Consider the following 27311-nt stretch of genomic DNA (forward strand, 5'->3'; position numbering starts at 1 on the left):
TTTTAAAAAATGTGATAAACAAGCTTCCAAACAAAGACACACAACAACAACAAATTACATTTATATAGCGCCTTTCGCATCAGGAGGACGTCCCAAGGCATTGGACAGTCAGGGATCCGCAACCGGATTAAAGGGAAAATTTGCAGTCTTAATTTGGAATCAGTTTTCCTCAGTTTCGCTTGGCTTGAAGCGGTGTTAAAAGAACCTTTAAGTCACTATGGTCTGCAGCTAAGACTCGGTGGAATTTCAGGCCTTTGAATCCTACTTCATTAAACAGCGGGGAGCTCCTGAAACCTGTCTTTTGTAGACATTTCTCAATTAACCTTACAGGCTGGTGTCAAACAGCAATTTTATTTGCTGTATCGCTAGTTGTTCCCATGAATAATAAACATACACTCAACTACCAACCTCAATCCATTCCCTAATTTGATAATTGATTCATTACTGTCAGACCAGAATTCACTGTATAATAGCCAGGTGGTTTGGAGCGAGAGAATAATAATTCTTGCATTTATAGCACATTTATAACAATAATAATCGTTACATTTGATATAGCATCTTATCACATCTTCGAGACATCTCAAAGCACTTCACAGAATATATAGTAAAGTGAATTGACTGTATTTTTTGTGGGTGAAATGCAGCAGCCAATTGCACACAGCAGTGTTTCACAAACAGCAGTGGATTTTTTTATTTTATTGTATTTTTCAAGGGATTATTTCCCCTGGAAAAGCAATCTGCCAATTGACTAAAAACAGGGGTTCCTACTTACTGCTAGGTAAACAGAGGCATGTGGAGTAAGGAAACTTGCCTAAGGTTTGGCTCTACCCAGGAACGAACCAGGACCTCTTGCTTGCGAGGCGAGCGCTTGGTTTAAGGTCTCATCTGAAGGACGGCACCTCCAACAATGAATCACATCACCAGCACTGCATTGGAGCGTCAGCTTACTCCACACAGAGCCTAATAATAATCCCTCCAAAACAAAAAATAATAATAAATTGGTCATTTTCATCACGACTGTTTGTGGGACATTGCTGTGCGCAATTGGCTGCCGCGTTCCCCACAAATATACAGTCAATTCACTTTACAGGTGTGTTCTGTGAAGCGCTTTGGAGTCCTCCGACTGAAAAGCGCTTATCAAATGCAAGGATTATTATTATTATTATTAGCTTAGACTATTTGATTCCAAATCACAATGGGGCTTCTGACTCAGAGGCACCAGGCGACACACCGTGCCATCGAGCAAATGCTTCATTAAGATGATTAGCAACTGATCTATATCCTAAACTCTGTGCCAATCTTCATCAAAACACGGCCTGAGTCTGGTCTCCATTCCCATTCCAGGTTCCTCCCCGTTGGACATACAACCATCACCCAGCGCAGCAATGACTGGTGAACATGGATGGTTGACAGCCGACCCAGTTCCTTGAGGGAAGCACAAATATTCCCGCCCAGAGCACGTGACTGCTTAAACTCTTCTTGGTGCCAGGCGACTGTGAGGAGAGCGACCCCCCGCGGGGAGACCGGGAAATCCCGGTCCACAGACCAAACAACTGAGGCTCAAACTTCAGCATGAAACTGGATGAGAATAATAAAAGAACGGAAAACTCTCCAGAACATAATGGAATAGAATAATAATAATAATCGTCACTATCTGGTACAGCTCCTTATCACTTCGTCAAAACCTCTCAAGAAAAATTACACGATTCCCAATGAAGTGATTGCGTGCTTTGGGGGACAAAACATGGCAGCCAGTTTTGCGCACACACAGCAACTTCCCACAAGCAACCAATGTAGGGAGCGATCAACCAACCTATCGCCTCAGCCACAGGGCGGCACCTCCAATCTATGTTTTTTTTCTAACCAGCCTCTCTTCCTTTAATTCCTTTTGTGATCAACTTACATTTGCGCCCCATTTGTGCCCAAGTGTTCCGAGACGCTACTCGCATGAAGGGCGCTACATAAATTTAAGTTGTTATTTCCAATAGGTTTACATAACTGGACGACAGCACATTACCAAAGACGCTGCGAGGTGGTAGTGGGGTGGCAAGGAAAAAGAAGCTGAACATTACAAACATTTCCAAAGTGAAACAGAACCCTGTTCATCCTATCGAATCTCCTTTGAACACCTCTATTGAATCTCACCTTAATCTTCTCTGGTCTAAGGAGAATATTCCTAGCTTCTCTAGCCTACCCTCATAACGAAGTCCCTTATTCTAGGTGCCATCCTGGTAATCTCCTTTGCACTCTGTCGAAGGCCTTGACGTCCTAAAATGTGGTGCCCACAACTGAACACAGCTGAGGCCTAACCAGTGTTTTATAAAGATTCATCATAACCTCCTTACTTGTGTATTCTATGCACCTATTCATAAAGCAGAGTCTCCCATATGTTTTTTTTAATTTTTTTTAACAGCTTTATCTACCTGTCCCCTTCACAATTTGCTAAACGCCAAATTACTGCAGATGCTGGAAATCTGAAACAAAAACAGAAGTCGCTGGGAACACTCAGCAGGTCAGGCACGATCTACGGAGAAAGGAAAGTGAGTCAACGTTTCGGGTCCATGACCCTTCAGCAGAACGATGAAGGGTCGACAAACCATAGATGCTTCCTAACCGCTGAGTGTTCCCAGTGACTTCTGTTTTTGTTTCAAAGATCTGCTTATGTGGACCCCCAATCTCTATGTTCCTGCCCCCCTATCTTATATTGCCTCTCCTCATTCTTCCTCCCAAAAGGCATCACTTCACATTTCTCCACATTAAATTTCATCTGCGACGTGTCTGCCCATTTCACCCGTCTGTCTGTCTCCCGAGGTGAAATACTATATAAACGTAATTTTGTTGTTGTCTATGTCCTCTTGCAGTCTGCTACTATACTCCTAACCGTTTACTACTTTGCCTCGCTTAGTTGATGTATCATCTGCAAACTTTGAAATTGTACTCTCTATACCAAAGCCCAGGTCATTTGTGTAGATTAAAAAGAGCAGCGGTCCCAATACCAACCCCTAGTGGGACCACTGCACACTTCTCTCCAGTCTGAGGAAACAACTGTTTAACCACTATTCTCTGCTTTCTGTCCCCCAGTAAGATTTGTATCCATGCTGCCACTGTCCGTTTAATACTGTGGGCTTCAATTTTTCTAACAAATCTATTTGTGGAGTCCTGTAGTTCAGTGGTTAGAGCACTCGCTTTGCAAGTGAGAGACCCGAGTTCAATTCCAGACAGAGCAAAACCTTGGGCAAGTTTCCTTACTCCACACAGAGCCTAATAATAATCCCTCCAAAACAAAAAATAATAATAAATTGGTCATTTTCAATCTACGACTGTTTGTGGGACATTGCTGTGCGCAATTGGCTGCCGCGTTCGCCCACAAATATACAGTCAATTCACTTTACAGTGTGTGTTCTGTGAAGCGCTTTGGGACGTCCTCCCGACGTGAAAAGCGCTCTATCAAATGCAAGGATTATTATTATTAGTATGCAGCACTTTATCAAACATGTTTTGAAAATCCATATATACATCAACTGCACTACCTTCATCCACCTTCGCTGTTACTTCATCAAAAAAAACTATCGGTTTGTTCAACATGATTTGCCTTTACAAATCTGTATTGGCTGACCTTTATTAACCCATATTTTTCTCGGTGAAAAATTATTTTGTCCCGGATTATCATCTCAAGACGTTTGCCCGCTACCGATGTTAGGCCGACTGGCTGGTAGTTCTCGGATTCATCCTTCGCCCCCTTTTTGTACAGTGAAGTAATACTTGCAAACCTCCAGTGCTCTGGCACCACTCCGGTACCCAAGGAGAATTGAAAGATTGTGGCTCGAGCCGCCGTTATTTTCACCCCTTACTACCTTCAGTTATCGAGGATGCATTCCGTCCGGACCAGGTGACTTATCTGTCCGTTTTAGGAACTGAACCACTGAGGCTGCCAAGACTGATTTGATTCCAGCATTCTGTTATCAAGCACAACAACCCCCACCCCAACCACCATGATTCCTTATTAAGAAACTTCCATTAGGTGCAGTACGTTACCGCTTAATCAAATCCCACGTATTTGCAACCAGAGCTGAGATGAATAAACGAAGTTAGGTGGAGGTGTTAGCATTTTTTTAAAGCTGTATTATGTCCACGATATCTTCCGAGTAGTAATAATAATCCTTGTGTTTGATCTCGTGTCTAATCATATCTTCGAGACGTCTCAAAGAGCTTCACAGAATGTATTGTAAATATATCCTTGACTGTATATTTTGTGTCTTAGCGATTAAGACAAACGTACAGAGAGGGTAGTAACATACAGACATACATACACACACCGAGGCAGAGGAAGAGGCTGGGTCAGGAGAGGCAGAGCCACATAAACACACACAAACTTGATAGCTTCACTGTTTTCATACTGAATCCACAACAGGGCCACTCCCAGATGGTGTTACCACCATTAGGTCTATTTAAAATTCACTTTTCAAAAAAAATATTTCCTGTCTGGCATAATACGGTATTGACCAACCTCTTCACATGATCAGAGATAGGAATAGGTGGTCCCCATTTTTAGTTTGCTGGAGTGTAAATAAAGGCTTGACTCAACCTGTCTGCTGCCACACGCAAACAAAAGAGCTTCACTCCAGGACAACAATTATTTGATCCATTCACTCAAATCTTGTAGTCAAATTTTTTTTACGTGGGAATACACTCCACCCTTGGCTCAGTGTCGTGCTCCGCCACTGCCAAGTGCCCTGGGACACTATTCTGCATGAGGGCGTGATAAATAGATGCAAGTTGTTATTGTAGTATACATATTCTTGCATTATCTTCAAAAATATGCTATTCCCAATCCAATGCTTACATTCAATGTTTGGAAGCAACCTTCAAATAGGAATTTGTAGTTTATCTTAAAGACAATACATCGGTCAAAGAGGATAGGGAAGAAGTTGGATCAGACTAGGGACCCATGGGGAATGCCATTAGCACACTTGATGGGTCAAATGGCCTGTTCCTGTGCTTCAACATTAGAAATTTCCTTGGGTCAGCATTTCTGTCCCAAGATGTATAGAACTTTTTAAGTGTGAACAAGTGCTCTAAACGGTACATACCTGTGCTATGCAGCTTATTCTGACTGTAAAACGTGCAATAGATACAGTTCCATTACAATTCCTTCTATGTTGACAGAATAAATCAATTGCAAATTCCATGCAAACCTCACACTTGAAAAATTCAGATCATGTGGATGTTTGCAAAGCCAAATAAATGCCGAGTTGAAACCCAAACCTGGATAGTCATAGATTGTTTTAAAACCGCACCACAGAATGGAAAGGTGGGGAAGTAACTAAGAGAGTTCAATATATATATTAATATATATATTAATATATATTCTATATATATATATACTCTCATTCACTTCCCAAGCCACAAATCTATCCAGCTCCCTCTTGAACCTATCAGCTTAGAGTTAGGTAGACTACAAACCATCAGGGAGATGTTAGGTATTTTACAAACAAAAGACAGAAATAGATCAAACAGGCTGGGCAGATTCAACAGGACAGTAACGTGTTCAAGCCTCGATGAGTGAAGTCTTGCACTAAATAAATTAGTACCAGCAGATCGATAAAAGCATTCCGTTTGAAATTTACATAAACACACACTTCAATTTCACAGACAAGACAGAATAAAAAGGAAGATGGAGGGCAGAGAAAGACTTAACATGAACATGGAAAGAACTGCAAGGGGAAGGGGGGGGGGGAGAGAAGGAGAAATTAAAACAAGATGAGCGAAGCAAACACAATTAATTAAACGATACAGTGAGAGGACATAAACAAACAATGAAGCTAAGAAATGTGGGGGGGAAGAAAGATGGAAGTGAACAGAAATACAGGAAATAAAGGAAAAAAAACTGGGGGAGGGGAGGAAGAAGAAGAGGAGCAAAAGGAACTGGGTCGGGGGAGAAAGGCACAGAAGGGGGAAAAAAAGGGGGAAAAAAACATGGATAGGGAGAGAAGGGAACAAAGGGGAAAAGAGGGAGAGGGGGGAATGGGTGGGGAGAGCAGCAGGAAACAAAATAAAAAAAAAGGGCAAGACAGGAGGGGGGGAAAAGGGGGAGAACCGAACAAAGAAAGGCGACGTCTGGGCGGAGAGATGGGAACAAAGGAAGAAATGTGGGGAAAAGGGGAACAAAGGGAGAAAAAAAAAAGGCAATAAAGGGAGAGAGTGAGAACTGAAAAGAGGGGGAATTGGAGGGAGGGAGAGGAGGGGAGAGAGAGAGGGAGGGAGGGCCAGTTGGATGTGGACATGAACTGTTACTGAGACTGTTAAAGGAGAATTAGATAGGTGTGTGAAGAAGAGAAATGTTAAAAGTTCTGGGGATTGAGCAAGAGAAGCACTTATCTAAGGTTCAGAGACGATTTCTGTTCAGTGACACCTTACATTGACCAAGTTGCTTGCACGAATTGCAGCGTATTGATTGAGGTTTGATCTTTCGAGTTCTTTGCCCCGTTGTTTCCCAGAATCTCTGTGATTCATATATCAGGAGACTCGGCAGGGCAGCAGGTGATTAGTCTGAATGTGTGCTGTTTGTGTGAGCTCTTGAGACCATCCCAAACCAGCAACCGTTAATTAGGAGCAAAAGTGTAAAACCATCCCCAAAGCAGTTCCAGGATTCCAGTTAGAGGTTGGGGGTCATAGCCGTGAAGTCGGGAAGGGTGTAAGGTAAAATGTTCTTCCTTTTCTCAGTGGGGGGTGGAGGGAATGTTCTGTAAATTGTCTCCAGGTTCTCCTCACCCCCCACCCCACCCCGGCAGCTCTGGATTCGCCCGGTTATTTTACAACCGTTTTTGCTTCATAGCATTAGGAATCGTGTCAAAAGAAAAACTATAAAATAATGATCACTGCATCTGAGTGCTTTTGTGATAACTCTCTATTCAGGGTTACATAATAATAATCGTTGCATGAATTAGAAAGGCTTTGCCATTTGGTTGAAACTCCCATTTCATGCATTATTTAGATTTTAAAACCTTGCCGTTTACACGGTGCCGATCACATCAGTGGCTCAAAATCCTTTGCAGTAATTAAGATGGAGTGGAGTGATTATATTTGAATTAAGTGATTATTTGAATCATAACATTTTAATGTCTTTATGAGGCATGATTAACCCTAAATGGCTCTATTTTATGGTGCTGCCCTTTTTCCCTCCACTACACCAACCTATGTGTCCTGGGCAATGGTACCTCCCAAATCCCTCCTTGCGTAAAAGGCACAATCAAATATAAGGATTATTATATACGCAGTACTATAAGTACTATATAAGCAGTGCTGGATAACTGTATCTTTGTAGCTGGGCTCACCCTTTCATTCTAGTCATTTACTTCATGGCTGTTTCTGGAACATTGCTGCGCACAAATTGGCTGCAATTCACGCCACTTTATAGTAAATCCTGTGAAATGCTTTGAGACATCCTCCTTGTGTAAAATATGCTATATCAAGTATAAGTGTTAAATATGCAGTAATATGTAAGTGTTAATGTAACTGTATTGTAACTCTTTAAGGCCTGGCCCATTTCATTCTAAATTCAAGTTAAAACATGAAGTTTATTTAATTTGGCAAAGTTTCTCCAAAAAAGGCAGACCACAAATAAGTCAGTCTGTCATCCAGTTCTCTGCAAGTTTGATCCACGCAGCTTTCAAAGTGTGAACAGGTGGTGTAAGTGGCTTGCCTGGGCTGAAAGCCCATTGAAAGCTGTCATGTTCCTGGTTTGCCCTATAATTAGTTTTTTATTTAAAAAAACCTTCAAGCAGGCAGGAACCAAAGCCTAACACCCTCAGTCATTGAGAAATTTGCATGTCTTATTCTTTGATGTGGCCACGTCATTCCTTTTTTTAACATGTAACTTATGCCCTCACTGACGCCTCATAAAGTCTTTCAGTGCCAGAAAATGAAATAATACAGTAATTTGCACATACTGTATATGGTGCCACTTCTATAGTGCCTTTCACATGAATTTCTTTAAACACCACCTAAATTCACTGGAGATCACCAAGGAGGGGCGTTTGAGGATACTGACCAACAGCACAGTTAAAGAGCGATATTTTAGTAGGGTTTCAAGGCAGGGGCCAAAGCATTTGTGGGTAAGAGTTCAGGGAGGGGGAGATTTTGGTTGAGAGTTCTGGGTTAAGTGAGGAAAGAAAGACCGACTTCTCCTGGAGATTTGTGTGTTGGTGGTGGAACAGAGGATGTGAGGGATGAAGAGATTTGGAAGGGTCTGGTGCACTCTTTAGTATATATCATCAAGATCCAATGAAACAGTTCCCTCCCAAAACCTTTTCACACTTCCAAAGTCCAGCTGAATGTTACACATTTCAGGGTGATAATTTGCCCCCGCAAGGAGAGTTGGCACTTCTATTAGTTATAATAGCTGAACATCCAGTTGGCTCATTTGATTGAGCACTGGACTTTGAAACCATAAGTTTCTCCATTTGAGGTTGGTTATTTCATTGCCCTCAACAATTAGGTCATCCAGGGTGGGGAAGAGAAATTCAGCGGTTGAATCGGCTGAGAAGACTCGGATAGCAAAGGCGCAAATCCACAGGAAGTCCAAGGCATTATCGAGCAGTCTGTCTGCCTTATCTATGAGATTGCAGTGGCGGGGGAAATAGTTTGGGGGTTATGGCTGGATCATGCTTTATGCGGGTGATTTGGAAAGCTGAAATTGCGTAAGGAAGGGTTCTTTAGGAGTATGATGGCGTCCTGTAGTGTACTCGCCTCACAAGCAAGAGGACTCGGGTTCGATTCCCGGGTGGGGTGAAACCTTAGGCATCTTTCCTTACTCTACACGCCTCTATACCTAGCGGTAAGTAGGAACCTGGTTGTTAGTCAATTGGCAGATTGCTTTCCGGGAATAATAATCCCTCAAAAAACAAATTTGGGGTCACTCAATCCATGACTATTTGTGGAACACTGTTGTGTGCAATTAGCTGCTGCGTGGCTCCCACAAAATATACAGTCATGACATGATGAGATGCTATATAAAATTGAAGGATTATTATTATTTGGTAACAGCATCTCCTGTTTAAGTTATTGTTGTTCCCCCAATAAGAGTCTTTAGCAGCATTTTGATTGAATTGCAGGACCTCGGTAATAAGAGCTTGATTATTTGATATAATGGAGAGGATTTGTTTCCCCCTGTGGATAAATGAAATTGACAGATTCTGAAGGATGTTCAGAATAATTCAGTATCTTCTTTAAACAAAACTAACTAACTTAATGATCATATTCTAAGACACAGTACCTAATGAAATCTGAAGCAAAGGTTATAATAACTAAGTGCTAATATTTCAGTAATGATAAAAAATTGGCTTACAAGTGTCCACTGGGCTGGTTTTAATATGGAGTAAAAGAGTTGCATTCCATGCTCTGAGCCACTGAGGCCTACTCCAATCCAGCCTCAATCATTCTTGCTCTCACTTCTGGCTGTGATTTGTGGAGGTGGGGAGGCCGAGTCAAGAAAGGGGCGCTTATAGCCTAGATTTTTGCTCTATTAGATGCATCATTCCTTGTCTTTTTGCTGATGAGCCCCGAGCCAGCGGGCGGGCAGGGACCTCCGCGGGCGGAGTGGCCCTCATCTCCCAAGCTTCCCTTGGTCTATGCCCCTATTCCTCTGGATGTTTCTCCTCCTTTGACCACCTCACCCTCTATCATCCCTCCACTTTCTCCCTCAAAATCCTGCTAGTTTACCGTCCCCCAAACCTCCTGGCTCCCTCCTCACCGATATCTCCTCTCTTTTGTCATTCCTGTCGCTCTTCACTGAACACCTGCTCATAATGGGTGATTTCAACCTCCATCTAAACTCCCTTTGCACCAGCTCCTAGAATTTCACTGCCCTCCTCTCCTCACTAAACCTCACCCTCCACATCAATTCACCAACCCCACAACCATTGCCACTCTCTCAACCTCGTCATCACACACAGCCTTGACATTTCCGACATGTCAATCACGGACAAGGCTATCTCAGACCACTTGCTCATCTCCCTCTCCTCCCACATCCTCCTTCCCTTTCCAAACCCTCCACCATTTTTTTCTGCCCCTGGAAAAAAGCATCCCCCTGAGTCCCTCACAAATGCCCTCTCTTCCTCGGACCTCCTCTCCCTCTGGCCCTTCATTCGCACTGATCCTGATACAGCCGTCAATTTACTGAATGTCCGTCTCTCCACAATCTCAATTCCCTGATTCCTCTGAAATCCAGGGTTGTTTCCAAACCCACCCTCTCCCCCTGGTACGACAGTCATCTCCGCTCACGCAAAACACAAAATCCGGCCTCACGATCCACTGCCAGCTGTGGCTCGAGCACCTCCACACCTACTACCTCTCCCGGTCACAGATCAAAACTGACTTTTATACCAAAGTCATCCTGGAGGCAAACAACAATCCAAAGACGCTGTTTTTCAATGTCCATCACCTCCTCCGTGCACCGCCTCAAGCCCCCTCTATCCTCGTGTCAAACTCCCAAGTGCGAAGAGGTCCTAGATTTCTTTGCCTCAGAAATTTGAAACATCCGCTTGGCTGCATAGTCCTCCCACCTCTCCGCGTCCCCTTCCAGACAATCCACACCGCCTTCTCCCTCCACGACGGCTACTACCACTCCCCACTCCTTACGCTCTTTTGCCCACATTTTTCCCTCCTCAACCACAACCACCCTGATGAAGTTCACCACCTGCAACCTTGACCTCCTCCCCACTCAACTCCTCCCCCCCCCCGCTGTCCGACACAGTCAACTAGTCTCTCTCTCCTCACGCTCTGTTCCACTCCCCCTAAAAAAACGCTGCTATCAGGCTCCTCCTCAAAAAAAAACACCATCGATCACTCTAATCTCTCCAACTACTGTCCCATCTCCAACCCTACCCTTCCTTGTCAAAGTCCTGGAATGCATTATTGCAGGTCAACTTCGGTTACACCGCTCCCTCCTCGAGCCCCCGCAGCCTGGTTTTCGCCCTGACTGCCCACAGCACAGAGACAGCGCTTGTCAAAGTCACAAACGACATTCTCTATCTGTGACCAGGACTCCCTCTGCCTCCTCGTCCTCCTGGATCTCTCTGCCGTTAAACACAGTCGATCACGCCATCCTCCTCCAACAGCTCTCCTCATCTACCTCATTGGGACCACACTCGCATGGTTCAAGTCCTACTTAACCAACCACCACCATTTCATCTCAGCAAACGGTTTCTCTTCCTGCCCGTGCCTGGTCATCTGCGGGGTACCCCAGGGCTCTATCCTTGGCCCTCTTCTTTTCCTTATCTATATGCTCAGTTTGGGCGATGACATCCGCAGACATGGGCTAAACTTTCACATGTATGCGGATGACACACAAATCTACTTTGCCTCCTCCAATGCCACTTCTCGACGGTCTTCCCAGTTCCACCATTTACAAGATCCAGCTCATCCAAACTGCTGCCCGCATACTGACCCGGACCAAACTCCGTACCCACATCTCACCAGTTCGGGCCAGGATCCACTGGCTCCCCATCACCGAACGGATCAACTTCAAGAACCTCACTCTCGTTCATTCCCCAATTCATTCCCCAATTCCCTCCGCTCGACCTTGCACCGGCCTCCTGCTTGTTCCTCCACCCCACCATCGGAGATCGTGCTTTCAGTCGCTAGGCCCCAAAACTCCAGAACACTCTCCCTCAATCCCTGCACCTTCCTCCCTCTCTCCCCTCTTTCAAGTTCTGCTTGAAGACTTTCCGGTTCAACCGTGCTTATGGCCACCTCCTTCCTCCCCCCAGCTCGGAGTCAGGCTCCGCCACTGTTGACCGCTCTTTGAGACGCTAGCCTGTGTGGAGGATGCTATAAATGGCAGGTTGTTGTTGTTGTATGGGCAAAAAAAGGAGAGAACGGTGTCTTTGTCATAGTCGGTGCAGACAGTGATTGGAGACTGTGGGTTGCATGATAAGAGAGATCTATGATCAATGAAAGGAGGTTGCCCGTCTAATTGCCCTGAGTTGCGTGCACAACTAGTTTAAAGGTTATGAGTCTTTTTTTATAATCATGCTTTCTCGTGCATTCTGTCCCCTCATTTTCCTCCTTGGTCATCTTTCATTGTTATCATATTATTATAATCATATTAATCATTATTAGCTTAGCATCTAATCTTGGTGGTAAACGATTATTTGGGGGACACTCCTGGGTGCAATTGGCTGCCAAGTTTCGCCCACAAAATACACAGTCAATCCACTTTACAATATATTCTGTCTCAATGACATGATAAGGCACTATATCTGCCTCACTCCCTTCTGCCTCCTTTAAGGCCCTTCTCAATACCCTCCTCTTCAACTGCGCCTTCCATTAGCCTCGTCTTCGACTGCGCCTTCAGTCACAGTCCTATCCCACTCCTCCTTATCCCAAACCCCTTGCTGTCCAGAGTCTTGGGACATCCTCCCAACATGAAAGCGCTACACAAATGTAATTTGTTGATGATTTTGTTATATGAAATGTAAGGATTTTTATTAGTATCTTCTGCAGACATGGAGTAAATTTCCACATGTGTGATACACAAATCTACATCTATAATAATCCTTGCATTTGATATAACGTCTTATTACGTCTTCGAAACTTCGCAAAGTGGTTCACAAGTTGCACGAGAAAGTGTAGTGACTATGGGTTTTGTAAGCCGAATGCGGCAGCCAAGACTTCTCTTCCACCATTCACTGATATTTGCATCTATTTGATATCAAGTCCTGGATTGCAAAACTCAATTTTCTTCACCTTGGGTTTTTTTAAGCATCGTGGCCTAGATTAGAAAAGTAGAATGCTACAACACTGACCCCCTTCAGTCCATCCACAATCACGTTGGTATTCCTGATGAGTTACTGCATCTAATCCCACTCTCCTTCAGCCCGGGGATTTCCAACTGGTCACTCGGTGGCACAAGATCAAAAAGAGAAAGGAGCAACAGAACTGCACAGTTATTTAGCTCTATTGAAAACAAAGCCATATGCCCAAAGTATTTCACGGATCTCTAACAACTTTGTTCTTTAAACTGTGGTAAATGTCGCTCCTGCCCCTTATTTTTATTGAGCCTACGTGACACGACACCTACCGGCGATAATAATTTGCATTCGATATAGTGCTTATCATGTCATTGAGATATCTCAATTGGACTTTCCTACCAACTGCCCAATCCATCCTACACTCTCACTGGGCAATCCTGACGACTGTCTAAATCAGGTGGGACAGGTGAGTGGTCCAAAGGGAGCACATGCTCACTGTGATCCCGTTGCGGAGGGGGGGTGAGCGAGAATGGGGAGGGGGGAGAGGAAACCTTCATCCTTCCTGGATATCAACAAAATGATTTGGTGTCTACAAAAGAGCTCCACTGGTGAAGGGGCAAAGACAAAGTAGGGTTTTCCTGGTCCTGAAGGTATTATCTTGAAGATGAGAGACCAAAACACTGATAGAAAAGGGAGAGGTTTTTTTCTTGGTACCATGGCCAACAGTCCTTTGAATAAATTGGTCATTTATCTCTTAAGTTTCCTCACAAAATAAACGGTCCCTCCACTTTACAGTATATCCTGTGAAGAGCTTTGAGATGTCTCGATAACCTGAAAGGTGCGGTATCAAACGCAAGAGTTTTTTTGTATTCTATTTGTGCCGATTTAAAAACTGTAAGGCTGTTCCAAAAGGGGATTTAAAAGAGAATTTAGGAGGAGCTACGTCACGCAGAAGGTAGTGAGACTGTGGGACTCGCGGTCTGGAGTGGTGGTTTGAATCAGATGCGGCTGCTGTATACATGTAGATGTATTCGAGAGGAAGCGAGACTTTCACACGAGGGAGCGGGGAGTTGAAGGGTGTGGGAGGGAGTAAGGAATGTGTGAAGGCTTGTGTGGAATATAAACACTGGCACAGACTGGGCTGAGTGGCCTGTTTCTGTGCTGTACATTCTTTGTAAGTGATTAACTATAAAATGTAAGTTCTTTGTTTACTTCTACATAATGTATTTGAAAAATGTCTCGATAAGATGGGGCATTATCTACATTGCTTTCTTTTCTGAGCTTGTACAGTGGAGGTATGTGTGTGCTGCATTATGTGTGTGTGTGTGTGTTGCACTGGGCATGTGGTGTTCCTGCTCAATGTATTGACTGTTCCTTTAAATGTTCTGGTCACACTCGAGAAGCTCGGACCCTTCTTGCCTTTTGTGCATACCTTGGCTCAGCCAGGAGCAAGGAGTGCTTAACAGTCGAGGTTCGCAAATCAGTGGACTGGTTCTACCAGCTTTGTCTTGAGAGAACTGGCAGTGAATCCACCTTCTGCATTCCTCTTCTTAAAATGTTCGTCTCGACAGTCAGCTAGGAACTTGGTTTAATGTTTCATCCACAAGAATGCTTCCCACCCCCCCGTCCCCCCCAGTCTTTTGTGTGCTTTGCAACACATGAGAGGCCATTCCTCCCATTAAGCCTATACTGGTGCTAATGCCTCCACTGGAGCGCTCTACTTTAGTCCTATTTTCCCTTTTCCCCCATAGCTGCCCAACGGAGCCTCTAAATCGATTTTATGCGTGAAATGGTTACTTTGAAATGTTTTGGCATCACCTACATGCATTAAAAAGCAAGACATTGAAATTTCAATTCCCCGCTTTTCCCCATTTTGTGCTCCACTATCCTTGGGCCAGTTGTGTGGCTCAGACCCCCCCAACCTGTCCTGTAGCTTAGCGGTTAGAGCACTCGCCTCGCAAGGTTCCCAGACGGGGCGAAATATTGGGCAAGTTTCCTTGCCTCAACACGCCTTTTAGCAGTGGGTAGGAACCTGGTTGTTAGTCAATTGACGGATCACTTTTTCAGGAGAAAAGCATAATAAAAATATAGTCACTCAATCCACGACTGCTGTGCGCAATTAGCTGCCGCATCTCTCCCACAGAATAGCCAATTCACTTTACCTTATATTCTGTGAAGCGCTTCGAAGATGTGATAATGCACTATGTCAAATGCAAGGATTATTATTATAACCATCTCACCCAGAGGGCTCATTGCTGTGAACCGAGTGAGCCACGGGCTTATTGACCACTTTGAAATGCAGGGTGAATTTGTGCAATAAAGTCTGGTGGCGGCAATGCAGTTTATCACAAGAAGTAAGTGGTGTAACTAGACATTTTAGTCATTTATTGGAGGTGGTGGTGGGGAATCCACTTCCTTATCTCTTGAGGGCTTTATTTGCATCAAATATGCAACGGAGGATGTGGCTGAAGTCCAAGTGAGGTAATGGAAATGGAATCTGACCCTCAGGATTTTTGAACCTTAGACTAGACATGAAAATGGAATTGAATATGTTGTCAAAGCAAATCTTATTCTGTAACGCTGTCAGAGGTTAAATGTCTTGTCAGATGTTGTGTATCTTGTGCTGAATGAGTGGAGACGATCCACACTCGTAGCACTTCTCTGTTCTCCCTCTCTCCACCTTTCTTTCTCCCTTTCTTCCCCTCTCCCTGCACCTGAATTTTTTTTTCCCCTCTACATTGAGATTTTTAAGCACTCTGAGATGCTGCCGTGCGTGAAGGGCGCTATGTAAATGAAGTTGATGTTGTTAACTACATCTGTGTCATCCTGACCATTGGATGTATCAGTCCTGTTCTCTGACTGGTCAATCAATGCGAAAAATTCAGAGGAACTTCCCTCTCATTCTGTCGCAGAACTTTTGATATTCACCTCTTCGCGATTTGCTGCCGCATTTCGCCACAAAATATAGTCAATTCACTTTATAGTATTCTGTGACGCGCTTTGAGACGGACTTTACAGTCCAGATTAACACAGGAGGAGTGGGGGGACGGGGAGAAAGAGGGCAGTGCTGACAATCTGCCTTCCTACAAACGAGACTTTGAAAAGGGTGCGCTGTTTGCCTCTTCGTATTTAAAAATACTACAAAGTTATTGGAAAAGAGAAGGGAGTTTCTCCCAGTCACTTAGCCAACAAACCTCCAGATAAAATTGGTCATTAACTTTTTAATGACTTTTGTGGGACTTTGCCGTGTGGAGATTGTCTAGAAATAGTCGCTACACTTAACAATCCCCGTGAAGCACTTTATATCGACCAGACAGGAGCCATACTCTTCGGCTCTCGTCAATGTCTTCTCTCCCGTGGGTCTGAACTCCTCAACCTCCCTCAGCTCACCCGCAGACTCTCCGAACCCACGCGCAACTTAGGCGTCAGGTTCAATCCCTAGTTTTCCTTTCTACCACACACCTATTCCCTAACCAGGACCACTTTTTTCCATCCCGATCATATTACCTGCCTCCGTCCATAATCTCACAACCGAAGCAGCTGAAAACTTCGTCCTCGCTGTTGTCATTTTCCAGCTCTTTACTGGTCTCCCCGGTTCCAACATACAGAATATCCAATTAATTTGAAACTCCGCTGCTTGCACGCACGAAACTCCATACCTCCATCACACCGGTCCTTCCCAGGCGCCACTGGCTCCCAGTTACCAAACGGATCGATTTCAAAATCATCTCACTCGTTTTCTAATGCCTTCGTGCCCTCACATCTCCCTACCTGTCTAACCTGCTTACCCCCCCACCCCCCACCTCAATCCATCGCCGACTGCCTCCGCTCGGCTGGCTCCGGTCTCCTTTTTGTCCCTCGTCCCCTCTGTTCCCCCGTCGGTGGCCGTGCCACTACTCCTGGAACTCAATCTCTCCACCTTGCCCCTCCCTCCCCACTTTAAAATCCCACCTGAAGACCTTCCTTTTTGATCGTGATTATGCTTTGCTCCCTCTCCCCTTGGCCTGTTGTCAGACTCCGCCACTGTGAAGCTGTCCGGGACGCAACCCGTGTGGAGGACGCTATATAAATGCGAGTTTATACAACTCACTACAACTCACCAAGCCATTCAGGAACCTCGGTGTTTTGTTCGACCCTCAACTGTCTTTTCTCCCCCACATTCAAGCCATGACCCGCTCTGCCTTCCCTCACCTCCGTAACGTCGCTCGACTCCACCACTACCTCACCCCTCAGGCCGCTGAAACACTTGTTCATGCCTTCATCACCTCCAGGCTGCAAATGCTCTGCTCGTCAGCCTTCCCAACTCCTCCCTCCACTGCCTGCAGATAATCCAGAACTAACTCTGCAGCCCATGTCCTCTCCCGCACCAAACTCCATGACCCCATCTCCCCCACTCTCATCTGACTTCATTGGCTCCCTATCCCTCAGAGGATCCAGTTCAAGATCCTGGTCCTCACCTACAAAGCCCTCCATGGCCTCGCCCCACCCTACCTCTGCGACCCCCTACCACCCTCCCACTCCATCTACTCAGCCGGCTCTGGCTGCTCCACGTCCCCTGACCCACCCGCCCCACCATTGGTGGGAGAGCCTTCAGCCACTCTGCCCCCAACCTCTGGAATTCCATCCCCCAATCACTCCGCCTCGCCCCCTCCTCAACCTCCTTCAAGTCCCGCCTCAAAACCCTCCTCTTCGACCATGCCATCGACCACCCCCCTTTCCCTCGCCTCCCTTACCCCTCCAACCCCAGCTCAGGTCTGAAATACTGTACTCTGTCCAGCGCCTTGGGCCGTCCTCCCGGCGTGAAAGGCGCTATACAAATGTAATCTTCTTGTTGAGTTGTTATAACATATTTTGATATTATAGGGCTACAAGGAAAGATTTGCAGGGCTATGGAGTAAGAGCAGGAGAGTGGGTTTAGTTGGTAGCTCTTTCCAGAGCCGGCTTGATGGGCCGAATGGCCTCCTTTTGTGCTGTAAGATTCTATGATTCTACATCAAATGCAAGTGATTATAATTCTATACTAAAATAGCTTTGTTTTTCTCTGCTTCTGTTTCTAAAGGTTGCAAAATCAAAGCACTGAGGGCCAAAACCAACACATACATCAAGACGCCTGTGCGCGGTGAGGAGCCTGTGTTTGTGGTTACAGGGAGGAAGGAGGACGTGGCTATGGCCAAGAGGGAGATCATCTCAGCAGCCGAACACTTCTCCATGATCCGAGCATCTCGCAACAAGAGCGGGGCATTGCCTGGGGCCACGACTGGCTTAGCCGGCCTTGCCCTGCCCGGGGCGCCCAGCCTGCCAGGCCAGACCACCATCCAGGTGCGTGTTCCCTACCGTGTAGTGGGGCTGGTGGTGGGTCCCAAAGGAGCCACCATCAAACGCATCCAGCAGCAGACGCACACCTACATCGTCACCCCCAGCCGCGACAAGGAGCCCGTATTCGAGGTGACTGGCATGCCCGAAAACGTGGACCGGGCCCGGGAGGAGATCGAGGCTCACATCGCCGTGCGCACCGGCAACTACATCGAGGTCAACGAGGAGAACGACTTCCACTCCAATGGCACGGACGTGAGCTTCGACAGCGTGGGGCTGGAGGCCGCCTGGGCCGAGATGAATGCTAACGGCCCGGCCCGTAACCGCCTCCTCTCGAGCTACAGGAACGACAGCTCCAGCTCTTTGGGCAGCGGCTCCACCGACTCGTACCTCGCCAACCGCATGGCGGACTTCAGCCCCACCAGCCCATTCAGCGCCACCGGATTCTGGTTTGGGGAGTCGGTGCCCACCGTCAGCTCGGAGGATCTGCCCTTCGACCCTAGCCCTCTCTCCACCGCGCCCCCGCAGCCTGTCATTTGGTGCCCCTTCGAGCAGGCCGGCTTCTCCAGCGAGCCTGCAGTGTCCGGGGGGTCTGTGGCCCGGGACAGCCAGCCCACCACCCCGCGCCTCTCGCCCACCTTCCTGGAGAGCGTAGAGCAGCTGCCACTGGCCCACAGGCCATGCAGTGACCCGCTCCGCCTCTCCGGCTACATCTCCGGCTTCTCCAACGGCAACAGCTACTCCTCCTCGTCCGACAGCAGCCACAGCGCCTCAGGCTCTCCCACAGACTCGTCAGGCTCCGGGCACGGCCCGCGGGGCAAGCGGGACTGTATGGTCTGCTTCGAGAGCGAGGTGATCGCGGCCCTGGTGCCCTGCGGCCACAACCGCTTCTGTATGGAGTGTGCCAACCGCATCTGTGACGAGGAGCAGCCAAAGTGTCCCATGTGCAATACCCTGGTCACTCAAGCCATTCGCATCTACTGCTAGTCGGCAGGACCTACGCAAGTTACAGGATGATTTGGAGAGGTGTGGGGGGGGAGGAGGAGGGAGAGTGCGCGTAGAGACCTGTCTGTAAACCTCCTAAATGTGACTGTTATATATAGGATTAGGCTGCAGGGTTTGTTTCTGTTGGAAAACTTTGGGAATTATTGAGTCTCTTTGTTACGGGCGGGCGGGACGGCAACTCTTTTTGTTTCCATCGGTCTCCGAGTAAACCACACTCAGCATCAGCAGAGAGGGATCCACATTGCGGGAGCCTCGTGAGTAACTATCAGAGGCTTATTTGATGGAATTCGTACAAATTTTTGCATTGTGCCCTCTCTCTCTTCCACCTTCTTAAATCCCCCCCTCCTCTCCCCTTTCCCCTCCCAGAACTTAAATCCCACTCCCCCAGCTCTCTCTATTCCAGAGGGGCCCAGATCTGGAGAAAGGCCCCATCCGAAATATTGCTGTGCTGAAAACAAAATAATAATAACAAATAAAATCAGTGAGAGGCTGCCAGCGTTTCCTCCACATACCCCTGCGCTGTGTGTTGGGAGAATAGCAAATTCACTTTGTATCAGGAGCAAAATTTAAAGCTGGCGAGTGTTTTAGTCCTCTTCCTCCACCTTGCACCGCCCCCCACCCCCGCCCCGCCCCCAGTTGACATCTTCCCCACAATTAAACGGTTCAGAAAGTTAGATGCTGAAAAAACTATAGCAGAACATGTGGTGAATGTCTCTCACTCGGGGAAGTTTATTGCAGGAGTCGGGTCAGTGACGAGACGCCCACAGCCTGGGTTTGCTCCGTGCTGTTTGCCAAGACGGTTTGAAGTTGAGGTTTGTGGTTTCTGCCCCTTTGTGAATGTTAAGAAACAGAGGAGGAAGGACATTGCATTCCCCCTACGCTCTGTAATGAGGTGTGAGCACAGCCATTTTAATTTGTACTTTGGTCTCTCCCTCCCTACCCCTCTCCACCCTCCTCCACCACTGATCTCTGAAGGGATGTGGAAGAGCAGATGAACCCACGTCTCTTTCCGCAACCCCTTGTTGCCACTTTTCTTGCTCCTTTCCCCACACAACCCTTGGCCAGGCAGCAAGCGCTCTGATCTGTGCCTCTCTGCCCACCCAAAACTGGAAACTCGCTGAGTCGGTGGCTGTCGTGTCACCTCACAGCCCCACGTGCGGGTTTGTTTCGGCCTCGTCGTTGGTTAGCAGCACTGAGGGGTATTTCAGTTGTTTACTGCTACGATAGCTGTGAAGTCAAACCAGGGGAAGCTGATGCTGGAATCTCTTCAGGTCACACTGCAGGCTGGGGGGGGGTGTGGGGAGGGGGGAGGCGGGTGTCTGTCCGTTTCTGCGCTTCCTGAACTGGGTTTTTCCTTTTTTTAAAAAAAATACAACACTTGAGAGCTTGGAACGTGCAGCGTCCAAACACTGAACAAACACTGAGCTGAGCCAAGAGGGATTCAGCCATCACAGCGGCCACACAGCTGGAGCTGGCTCCGGCCTTGCAAACGGACAGAGGAACCGTTTAAAACGTTTACATACCCTCCCCTCCCCTCCCCACAGCCTGGCCAATAACCATGTGTGATATATATTTCTATTCTGTCTATATAAATATATATATATTATATATATTCAAAACTACATATAAACCGTGTACCGTGCGTGCGAGCGAGTGGCGCGATGTGGAATTACAATCTGATGTAAGCACTTGTCGGTCGTCAGGATCAGCAGTGACGACTGCTTACATCAGCTGCTGTGAAAACGCATTTGATTCATTAGAGCGGGTTTGGCTGAGCGGCTGCTGGTGAGTGATTGCGGGGGTGGAGAGAGGAGGGTGTTGGATGCTCTTGTCTTTACAGGTTGCCCCTCATGGCACTGGTTGTGAGCTGCTGATAGACAAAGCCAAGACTGTGAATGTGCCTGCGGGGCTCCTGGGCGTGTGTCGAAGGTGTTGTGTAGCTCAAGCGAAGCAAAAAGGGAGTGTAGCCGAGTGGCGTCTCTGCTGCTGCTGGTGGTTTTGTAAACTACTAAACGTTTGTGGATCAGCCACGTTCGGGTTTTCTGAATGAAACCCTCTGTGTGAGGCGAGCTCCGCTCAGCTTTGTGGATTTACTGTTGCATTTTTTTTTCTTTGGGTGTGCTTTGAGACCAGGGGTGTGTCTGAGGTTTAACCAGCGAAAACCGTGCAGCTTGACATTGCTAACAGTGACTGACCGAGCAAGCTTCCTGCTCATCATTGTCTTAATATTTAAGACGGTGCAGAAAATTGGCTTCCATTTTGAAATTGACTATGACTAGTTTTCCAAAATTCCTCCCGGCCGAGTAATGAGCAATTTCAAGTCCTGTGAGGGGGGAGAGAGAGAGAGAGAGAGAGAGAGGATTGTTGCTTGAAATCTGAAACTCCGACATTAAAGTGTCAGCCTGAAACCAATCAATCTTTTAACCCACAAGGACTGAGTCTTACCGGCTCCCAGGGGAGGAGTGGGCTGATCTCGGTGTATTTTCACAACGGTGTGTTAACTGCACGCCAGCTGGTAGCTGTTCAGTAGCCCTTGGAGATGGCAAAAAGCATCTGGTTTCCAAAGGCAAGTAGGAAGGAGCTTCCAACAGCTTTCCCCTTCTCCCAAGTCCTCGAACCGCACCAGACCTTAGTTCTTTCAACCTCTCACATAACATCAGTCCCGCTTCAGGAATGATGCTTTCACTTGAAATGGGTTTGCAAACAAATGATGTGCCTCAATGTGATCCCCTTTGTTGGGAATCTCCCAATACTCATCCCCGCACAGTCCTGATCCAAACAGAAGGTGACGCAGAGGGGAGCACATGAGCCGTTTTCTCTCGCTGAGCCGTGATCTTCACCAGTTTTCTTTTCCCAGTTAGACCCAAGACCCTTCTGCGTTCCTGTAAAGTAACTGGCTCTAATTTTCCCAACTACCCTGTTTAACTTCACACTCGGAAAGGCCGTCATTGTCAGCATGGAGACCAATCCTAATTTAGAAACAACCATAATCCGGATGTTTTCTCTGCAAAACTGAGAGCAGCTCAGGCAGAGAGTGAGGTCCCGCTTCCAGTGGGATCCGGGGATAATTTCTGGGGTGAAACTGGGCTGTGGGGGTGTGGGGGGGGGTGAGGTGGCTGTGTTGCGTAGCCTGGTGCTGTGTGAGCTTGTGTCGTGGGGCCTGTGGGTCGCTGTAGCGTTGTACTGGGACCCTGTACTGGGACGGTCTGGTCTGGCCGGGGGTCAGGTCATCGGTTGAGCTGTTCCTATCAAGTAGTTGCTGAAATCTGCTGTTTTAGTAGGAAGTAGTCACAAGTTTCCCGCCCTACACAGCAAGACGGAGAGCAAGTAGTTGGTGGGTGGGGGAAGGTGGGATTTAATCGCAAGTTAATTGTCCTCAAGCTACGATAATGTAAAGGCTACGGGAATAGATGGGGGGGGGGTGGAACAGTGGAATATTCCCACGCTGTGTCTCGAGGTGCGTAACTTCCTCCCCAAAAACCAGACTGCTTGTGCCCGAGCAGGACGTGTAAATAGAGCTCGCGAGAGAGAATTTTACTTTTTTATTTTGACTTGAAAAGTTACATTTCGTACAGGGGTGGGGTTGGCGCTGTGGGGAGAGAGGGGGGATTCAAATAAAGTTTACACAACAAATAAAGGCTTTTATTTCTATGCTTTTTTTTTTTCCTTTTCCCCCCCCCCCCCCCCTTTCCTGGGGTATCTGCAAATTTGCCTTGAGCGGCGACTTTCTTATCTGACTTATAATGTGTATCGCGTAAACCTTACCGCTGATTGCTTCTAGAATAGTCTATGTCAGTATTAAAAGATAACACAAGCTGCCATCTCGGGACTAGATGATGGTCACTGAGCATGTGATTTTGTAGCGTCCTGCATTGTACACTGCGATGAGAGGCCAGGGGAGTAAGTAGGTCGTGTGATGGGAATATGTTTCTAACCCACAATCTGAGAATGGCAATTTACGAGTAGTTTAGGAATTTGCTAATTTTACTACACCCCGTTTGTTATGTATGTGTAGGGAAGTGATAAGGATTATAAATTCAACCTATTGAGTCGAAACAAAAAGTTTAAAACCATATATTTTATGATAAAATGGCCTTTAACTTAACGTGGCCAAAGCACTGATATTATATATTTGCTGTAAAGAGAATTATAAGAGTTTTATTTTTCTGATATTAAAAAGTTACTTAATAAAGACCGTTTCCATTAAAGTGAACTGTTGTCATCCTGCTTCTTGGTACCAATGCATGAAGTAACGTGGACGTGTGTTTTAGCCTCTACGGAATTCTTCAGGTGAGACGTTAAACCCAGGTCCCATCTGCTTGTTCGGGTGGACGTCAAAGATCCCGTGACGCTATTCGAAAAGAGAAGGGAGTCGTCTCTCTCTCCTGGTGACCAGGTCAACAATCCCCCAAATTAAATTAGTCATTCACTTCAAGGTATATGAGGGACATTGCTGTGCATAAACGGGCTGCTGCATTTTGCCCACAAAATAGTCCATCCACTTTCCAATATATATCCATTGAAGTGCCTTCATATACTGCATTATCACATCTATAAACAACATGATAAGCACATAGTTGTCTAATAGAAAGAACCTGAATATTTTCTGTGTCTTGTCACAGAAGTACCTTAATGGCTGGTGGCAATTTGCACAGAGCAAAGATGTCGCAAACAGCCATAAGAAGAAATGAGGTAATTTTATCTGGAGAATCGTTGGCCGGGGTACTAGGGATATGATCCCTTTTTCCAAGTGTCTGGATGTTTTGACGTGCACCTGAACACCAGGCGCCCAGGAGGACGTCTGAGCAATAAATGATCTCACGGAGACGGTCACAAGTCATTCAGCAAAGCTGTGAGGTGATTTTGTTCAGGAAGGTTATTAAACCAGTGGGAAAGGAGTAGTGTAGATTCACTGGGATCTTACTGAGAAATCTGGGTATCAATTTTGAAGTGAAACTTGGAAGTTGGACTTTTTTTGTAATATGCAAGAAGCTTAAATGTGGAATTCTCTGCCCCAAAGCACTGTTGAATCAGAGTCTCAAACAGTCGTAGATTGATCCAATTAGTTATGGTGCTAACTCCCCACTGGAGCTGTGCCATCTGATTCCCTCGCTTTGTCCCTCGTCTGTGCTGGATCTCTCTCACTGCAATAAGACAAAACAGAGGTGGTTCCCACACCTGAGCCAATCTGTGGGTTTTGGAAACTCGCCTCTGCCCAGACATAGTAACAGTCAAAACATGACTGCAACCGAAAACACTGACAGCAATTAGCTAAACAAATTCAGCAGAAACGCATCAAGATTACCAGAGACCTTGTTTATTTGCTCAGTTGTCAGCTCGATTACCCCACAGCCAGAAGAATGTGGGTTCCCTCCATCGCAGTGAGAGATTAAACCGAGGTCCCATCTGCCTGTTCAGATAGATGTTAAAGTTCCCACTGCCACGGCTCAAAAAGAAGGGGGAGTTTCTCCCAGTGAGCTGCCTAACAATCTTGCTCATTAACTTTGTGGGACATTACTGCGTCCAAATTGGCTGCTTTGTTTGCCTACAAAATCTACAAACATTACACTTCATAATATATCCTGTGAAATGCTTTGCGACACCCGCCTGATTTTAAAGTGCAAGGATTATCTGGGGACTTTAACACTGCACCTGTGCGGTGTTCTCAGAGGTACCGCATTAATTCGTTCTCACCTTCAAGGCCTTCCGTGGCTTTTCCCCCCTCCTTCAGGAGGTTTGAGGTGTTCTAACGTGAACAGTGCAATGTGAAAAGTAAGTATTATAAAGCGAAGACGGTGTTACTGGGTGGAATTTCATGACTTGTGATTGGAAAGGTGAGGTGGGGAGTGATGAGAAGGAGCACAACTAACTGTTGAAAGTGTTGCTTACTACGCCCCCGGCTGGAAGACCGCGGGAGGTTTACTGGTAAGTGAACTTGCTCCACCCGGCTTCAGAACGATTGGGAAATCATGACATGATGGAGAAATATGGTCACTTTATTGCTCGTAATGTCAGTTTCTTGCTCACATTGTGACATTAAATGGTTATTTGCACTGATGCCATCATAATTATAAAAATAATAACCCTTGCATTTGATATAGTGGCTTATCAAGTCTTCGAGACATCTCAAAACGCTTCACAGAATATACTGCAAAATTTATTGACTATTTCGTGGGCAAATCATGGTGAATGCAAAGCAAGAACTGTTCCCACTCTTCTTACTCCAGAGCAATCCTTTGATGGACTCAATGTTGTAAACGAACCGTCAAATTGAAGCTATATCTACTCGGAGAGTATTCAGACGAGGTAGAGAGATGGCAGAAACATGTGGAAGTTTGTCTGGTATTCATACTCTTAAGGCATGGTGACAGGTTTCCACATGTCTACCCACCCGACCAAGAAAAAATCACAGCAAAATAGCGACAGGTGGAGGCCATTCAGCCCACTGAAACCTGTTCCATTCATGTATTAGATGCTGACAGATTTTTTTGCTGCACCTCTCAAGCCAATTGTCTGGCTATATATCGTTTAAAAATCCCTACTGGTTTTGCCTGTGCAGTTTTCTGGGGCAGCACAAAACTTGTGTGAAGAACTGCTTTCTCACCTCATTCGGTTCAGTTTTTTTAAAAAAAGTTTCCAATTTTTTAAAAATATTCTCACTATTTGTCCGCTTGCGGTGTGGTGCCAGCGCCCATCAAACCACAGCCAGCAAGACGCCAAATAATGCATTGTTCATATACAATCACATCGGGAAGATGTTCCAAAGCCCTGGACAGTCAGGGATTTGGACCCGAGCTGGGGGTTGGATCAGGGGGTGGGGGGGGGGGGGGGCTGGGATGGTGGGGGTAGGAAGATGAACGAGGGCAAGTTTGAAGAGCAGAGTCTTGAAATGGTCCTTGAAGGAGGAAAGGGAGGGGAAAGGTGACGGGACTGTAGGATGAGGTTCCAAAGGGTGGGGCAGAGAGGCTGAAGGTCCGACTGAGTGGGGGACATGTTTGTCAGACCAGAGCCCACTGAGCCCATTAGGGTTTACGTCTCCCTGTAATATAACCCTAGTGTACACAGCCTTTCTTCAGACCCTTTCACCTCATGGGCTTGTGACGCTGCCCTTTACTTACTTTAACAATTAGTAACGGACGGTTCAAAGAAATGAATAAGAAACTGCAGTGTTTGGTGAACATTTTATTTATACTTGGTTGCTTAAAAGATACATTTACTTGTTCAATCCAAAACAATTCAATACCACTTGGTCAAAGTGGTGCCACGGCAAACTCGCCTCGTCCAGACAATCATTAGCAAACAGTCGTCAAACCAATGGGACTCAAAATACTGTCCTCCAGCTCCAGCAATCACACCACACTGATTCAGGATCCCTCCCTCCCTCCCGCTGTTAACACATCAGACTTGTAAGGCTTTCAGTTCAGTGACCATTTTGTGGAGAAAGAAAGAAAAACATTTTGCATTTTTATCTTTATGACAGCGAACAGCTTCACAACTTGACTTTGTGCAGGCAAACGAGGCAGCCGTCGTACCATCCCGCAAACAGCTGTGAAGTGAAATGGCCGATCAGTTGGATCTGAGAGGTCCGTAACTGGACAAGTCAATAGCGACGAGGCAAATGCACCATTCAGGAATCACTCTTTAGGGGAGGGAAACGTATTTTGCCACATTCGGAAAGCAAATGCTCAATTAGCTCTTACAATTCTGGTCTGTTGTCGGGACACATGATCGAGTTAAAAGGTCACCCAAGTCTTGTCCCTTGCACAGAACTTGGAGATCACTACCCACCTCTGAATGGGATAGTGTGGCTGAAAGTCCCATTCACTTTGGAATGGATTCATTTGCAATTGAGAATCACTGTGGCCAAACATTTGGGCCAAACATAGTGAATTAGAAATGTAACTATTTCTCAGTCAGGCTACAAATCTGCTCTAAGACATTCCCTCCCTCGCCCGCCCGCCCGCCCTCCCTCCCTCCCTCCCTCAAACCCAACGGTTAAACTTGAATATACATTGAGACAAAAAAAAAGAAATAACATTGAAGCTCCACTGTACATTTCCTGAATAGTTGGTTACTGTGAGCCGAGCAGGATTACCTCACCCCCGTCTCCTGTCAATGTCAGATCTTACACACATTTAATAAATATAATTAGCAGTTGCAGCTCTGTTGTAAGACGGCGGAGTTTTTCACTATTACTATCACAGAAGTATTCAAACTCTATATTGTTTTCACTCCAAACTA

The 27311-nt window shown here is 46.3% G+C and overlaps 1 protein-coding gene across 1 annotated transcript in view; it reads left to right on the forward strand.

Moving 5' to 3' along the window:
* Positions 1–20081, forward strand: part of LOC103187355 (RNA-binding E3 ubiquitin-protein ligase MEX3C) — a 120379-nt gene extending 100298 nt beyond the window's left edge. Inside the window, exon 5 of the mRNA XM_042331976.1 lies at positions 17812–20081. Within this exon, the coding sequence (XP_042187910.1) occupies positions 17812–19052 (1241 nt within the window). The 3' untranslated portion in view covers positions 19053–20081. The remainder of the gene's footprint in view (positions 1–17811) is intronic.
* The last annotated feature ends 7230 nt before the right edge of the window (positions 20082–27311 follow it).

The sequence above is a fragment of the Callorhinchus milii genome, unplaced genomic scaffold, assembly GCF_018977255.1.
Source record: "Callorhinchus milii isolate IMCB2004 unplaced genomic scaffold, IMCB_Cmil_1.0 Scaffold1, whole genome shotgun sequence".
Lineage (NCBI taxonomy): Eukaryota > Metazoa > Chordata > Chondrichthyes > Chimaeriformes > Callorhinchidae > Callorhinchus > Callorhinchus milii.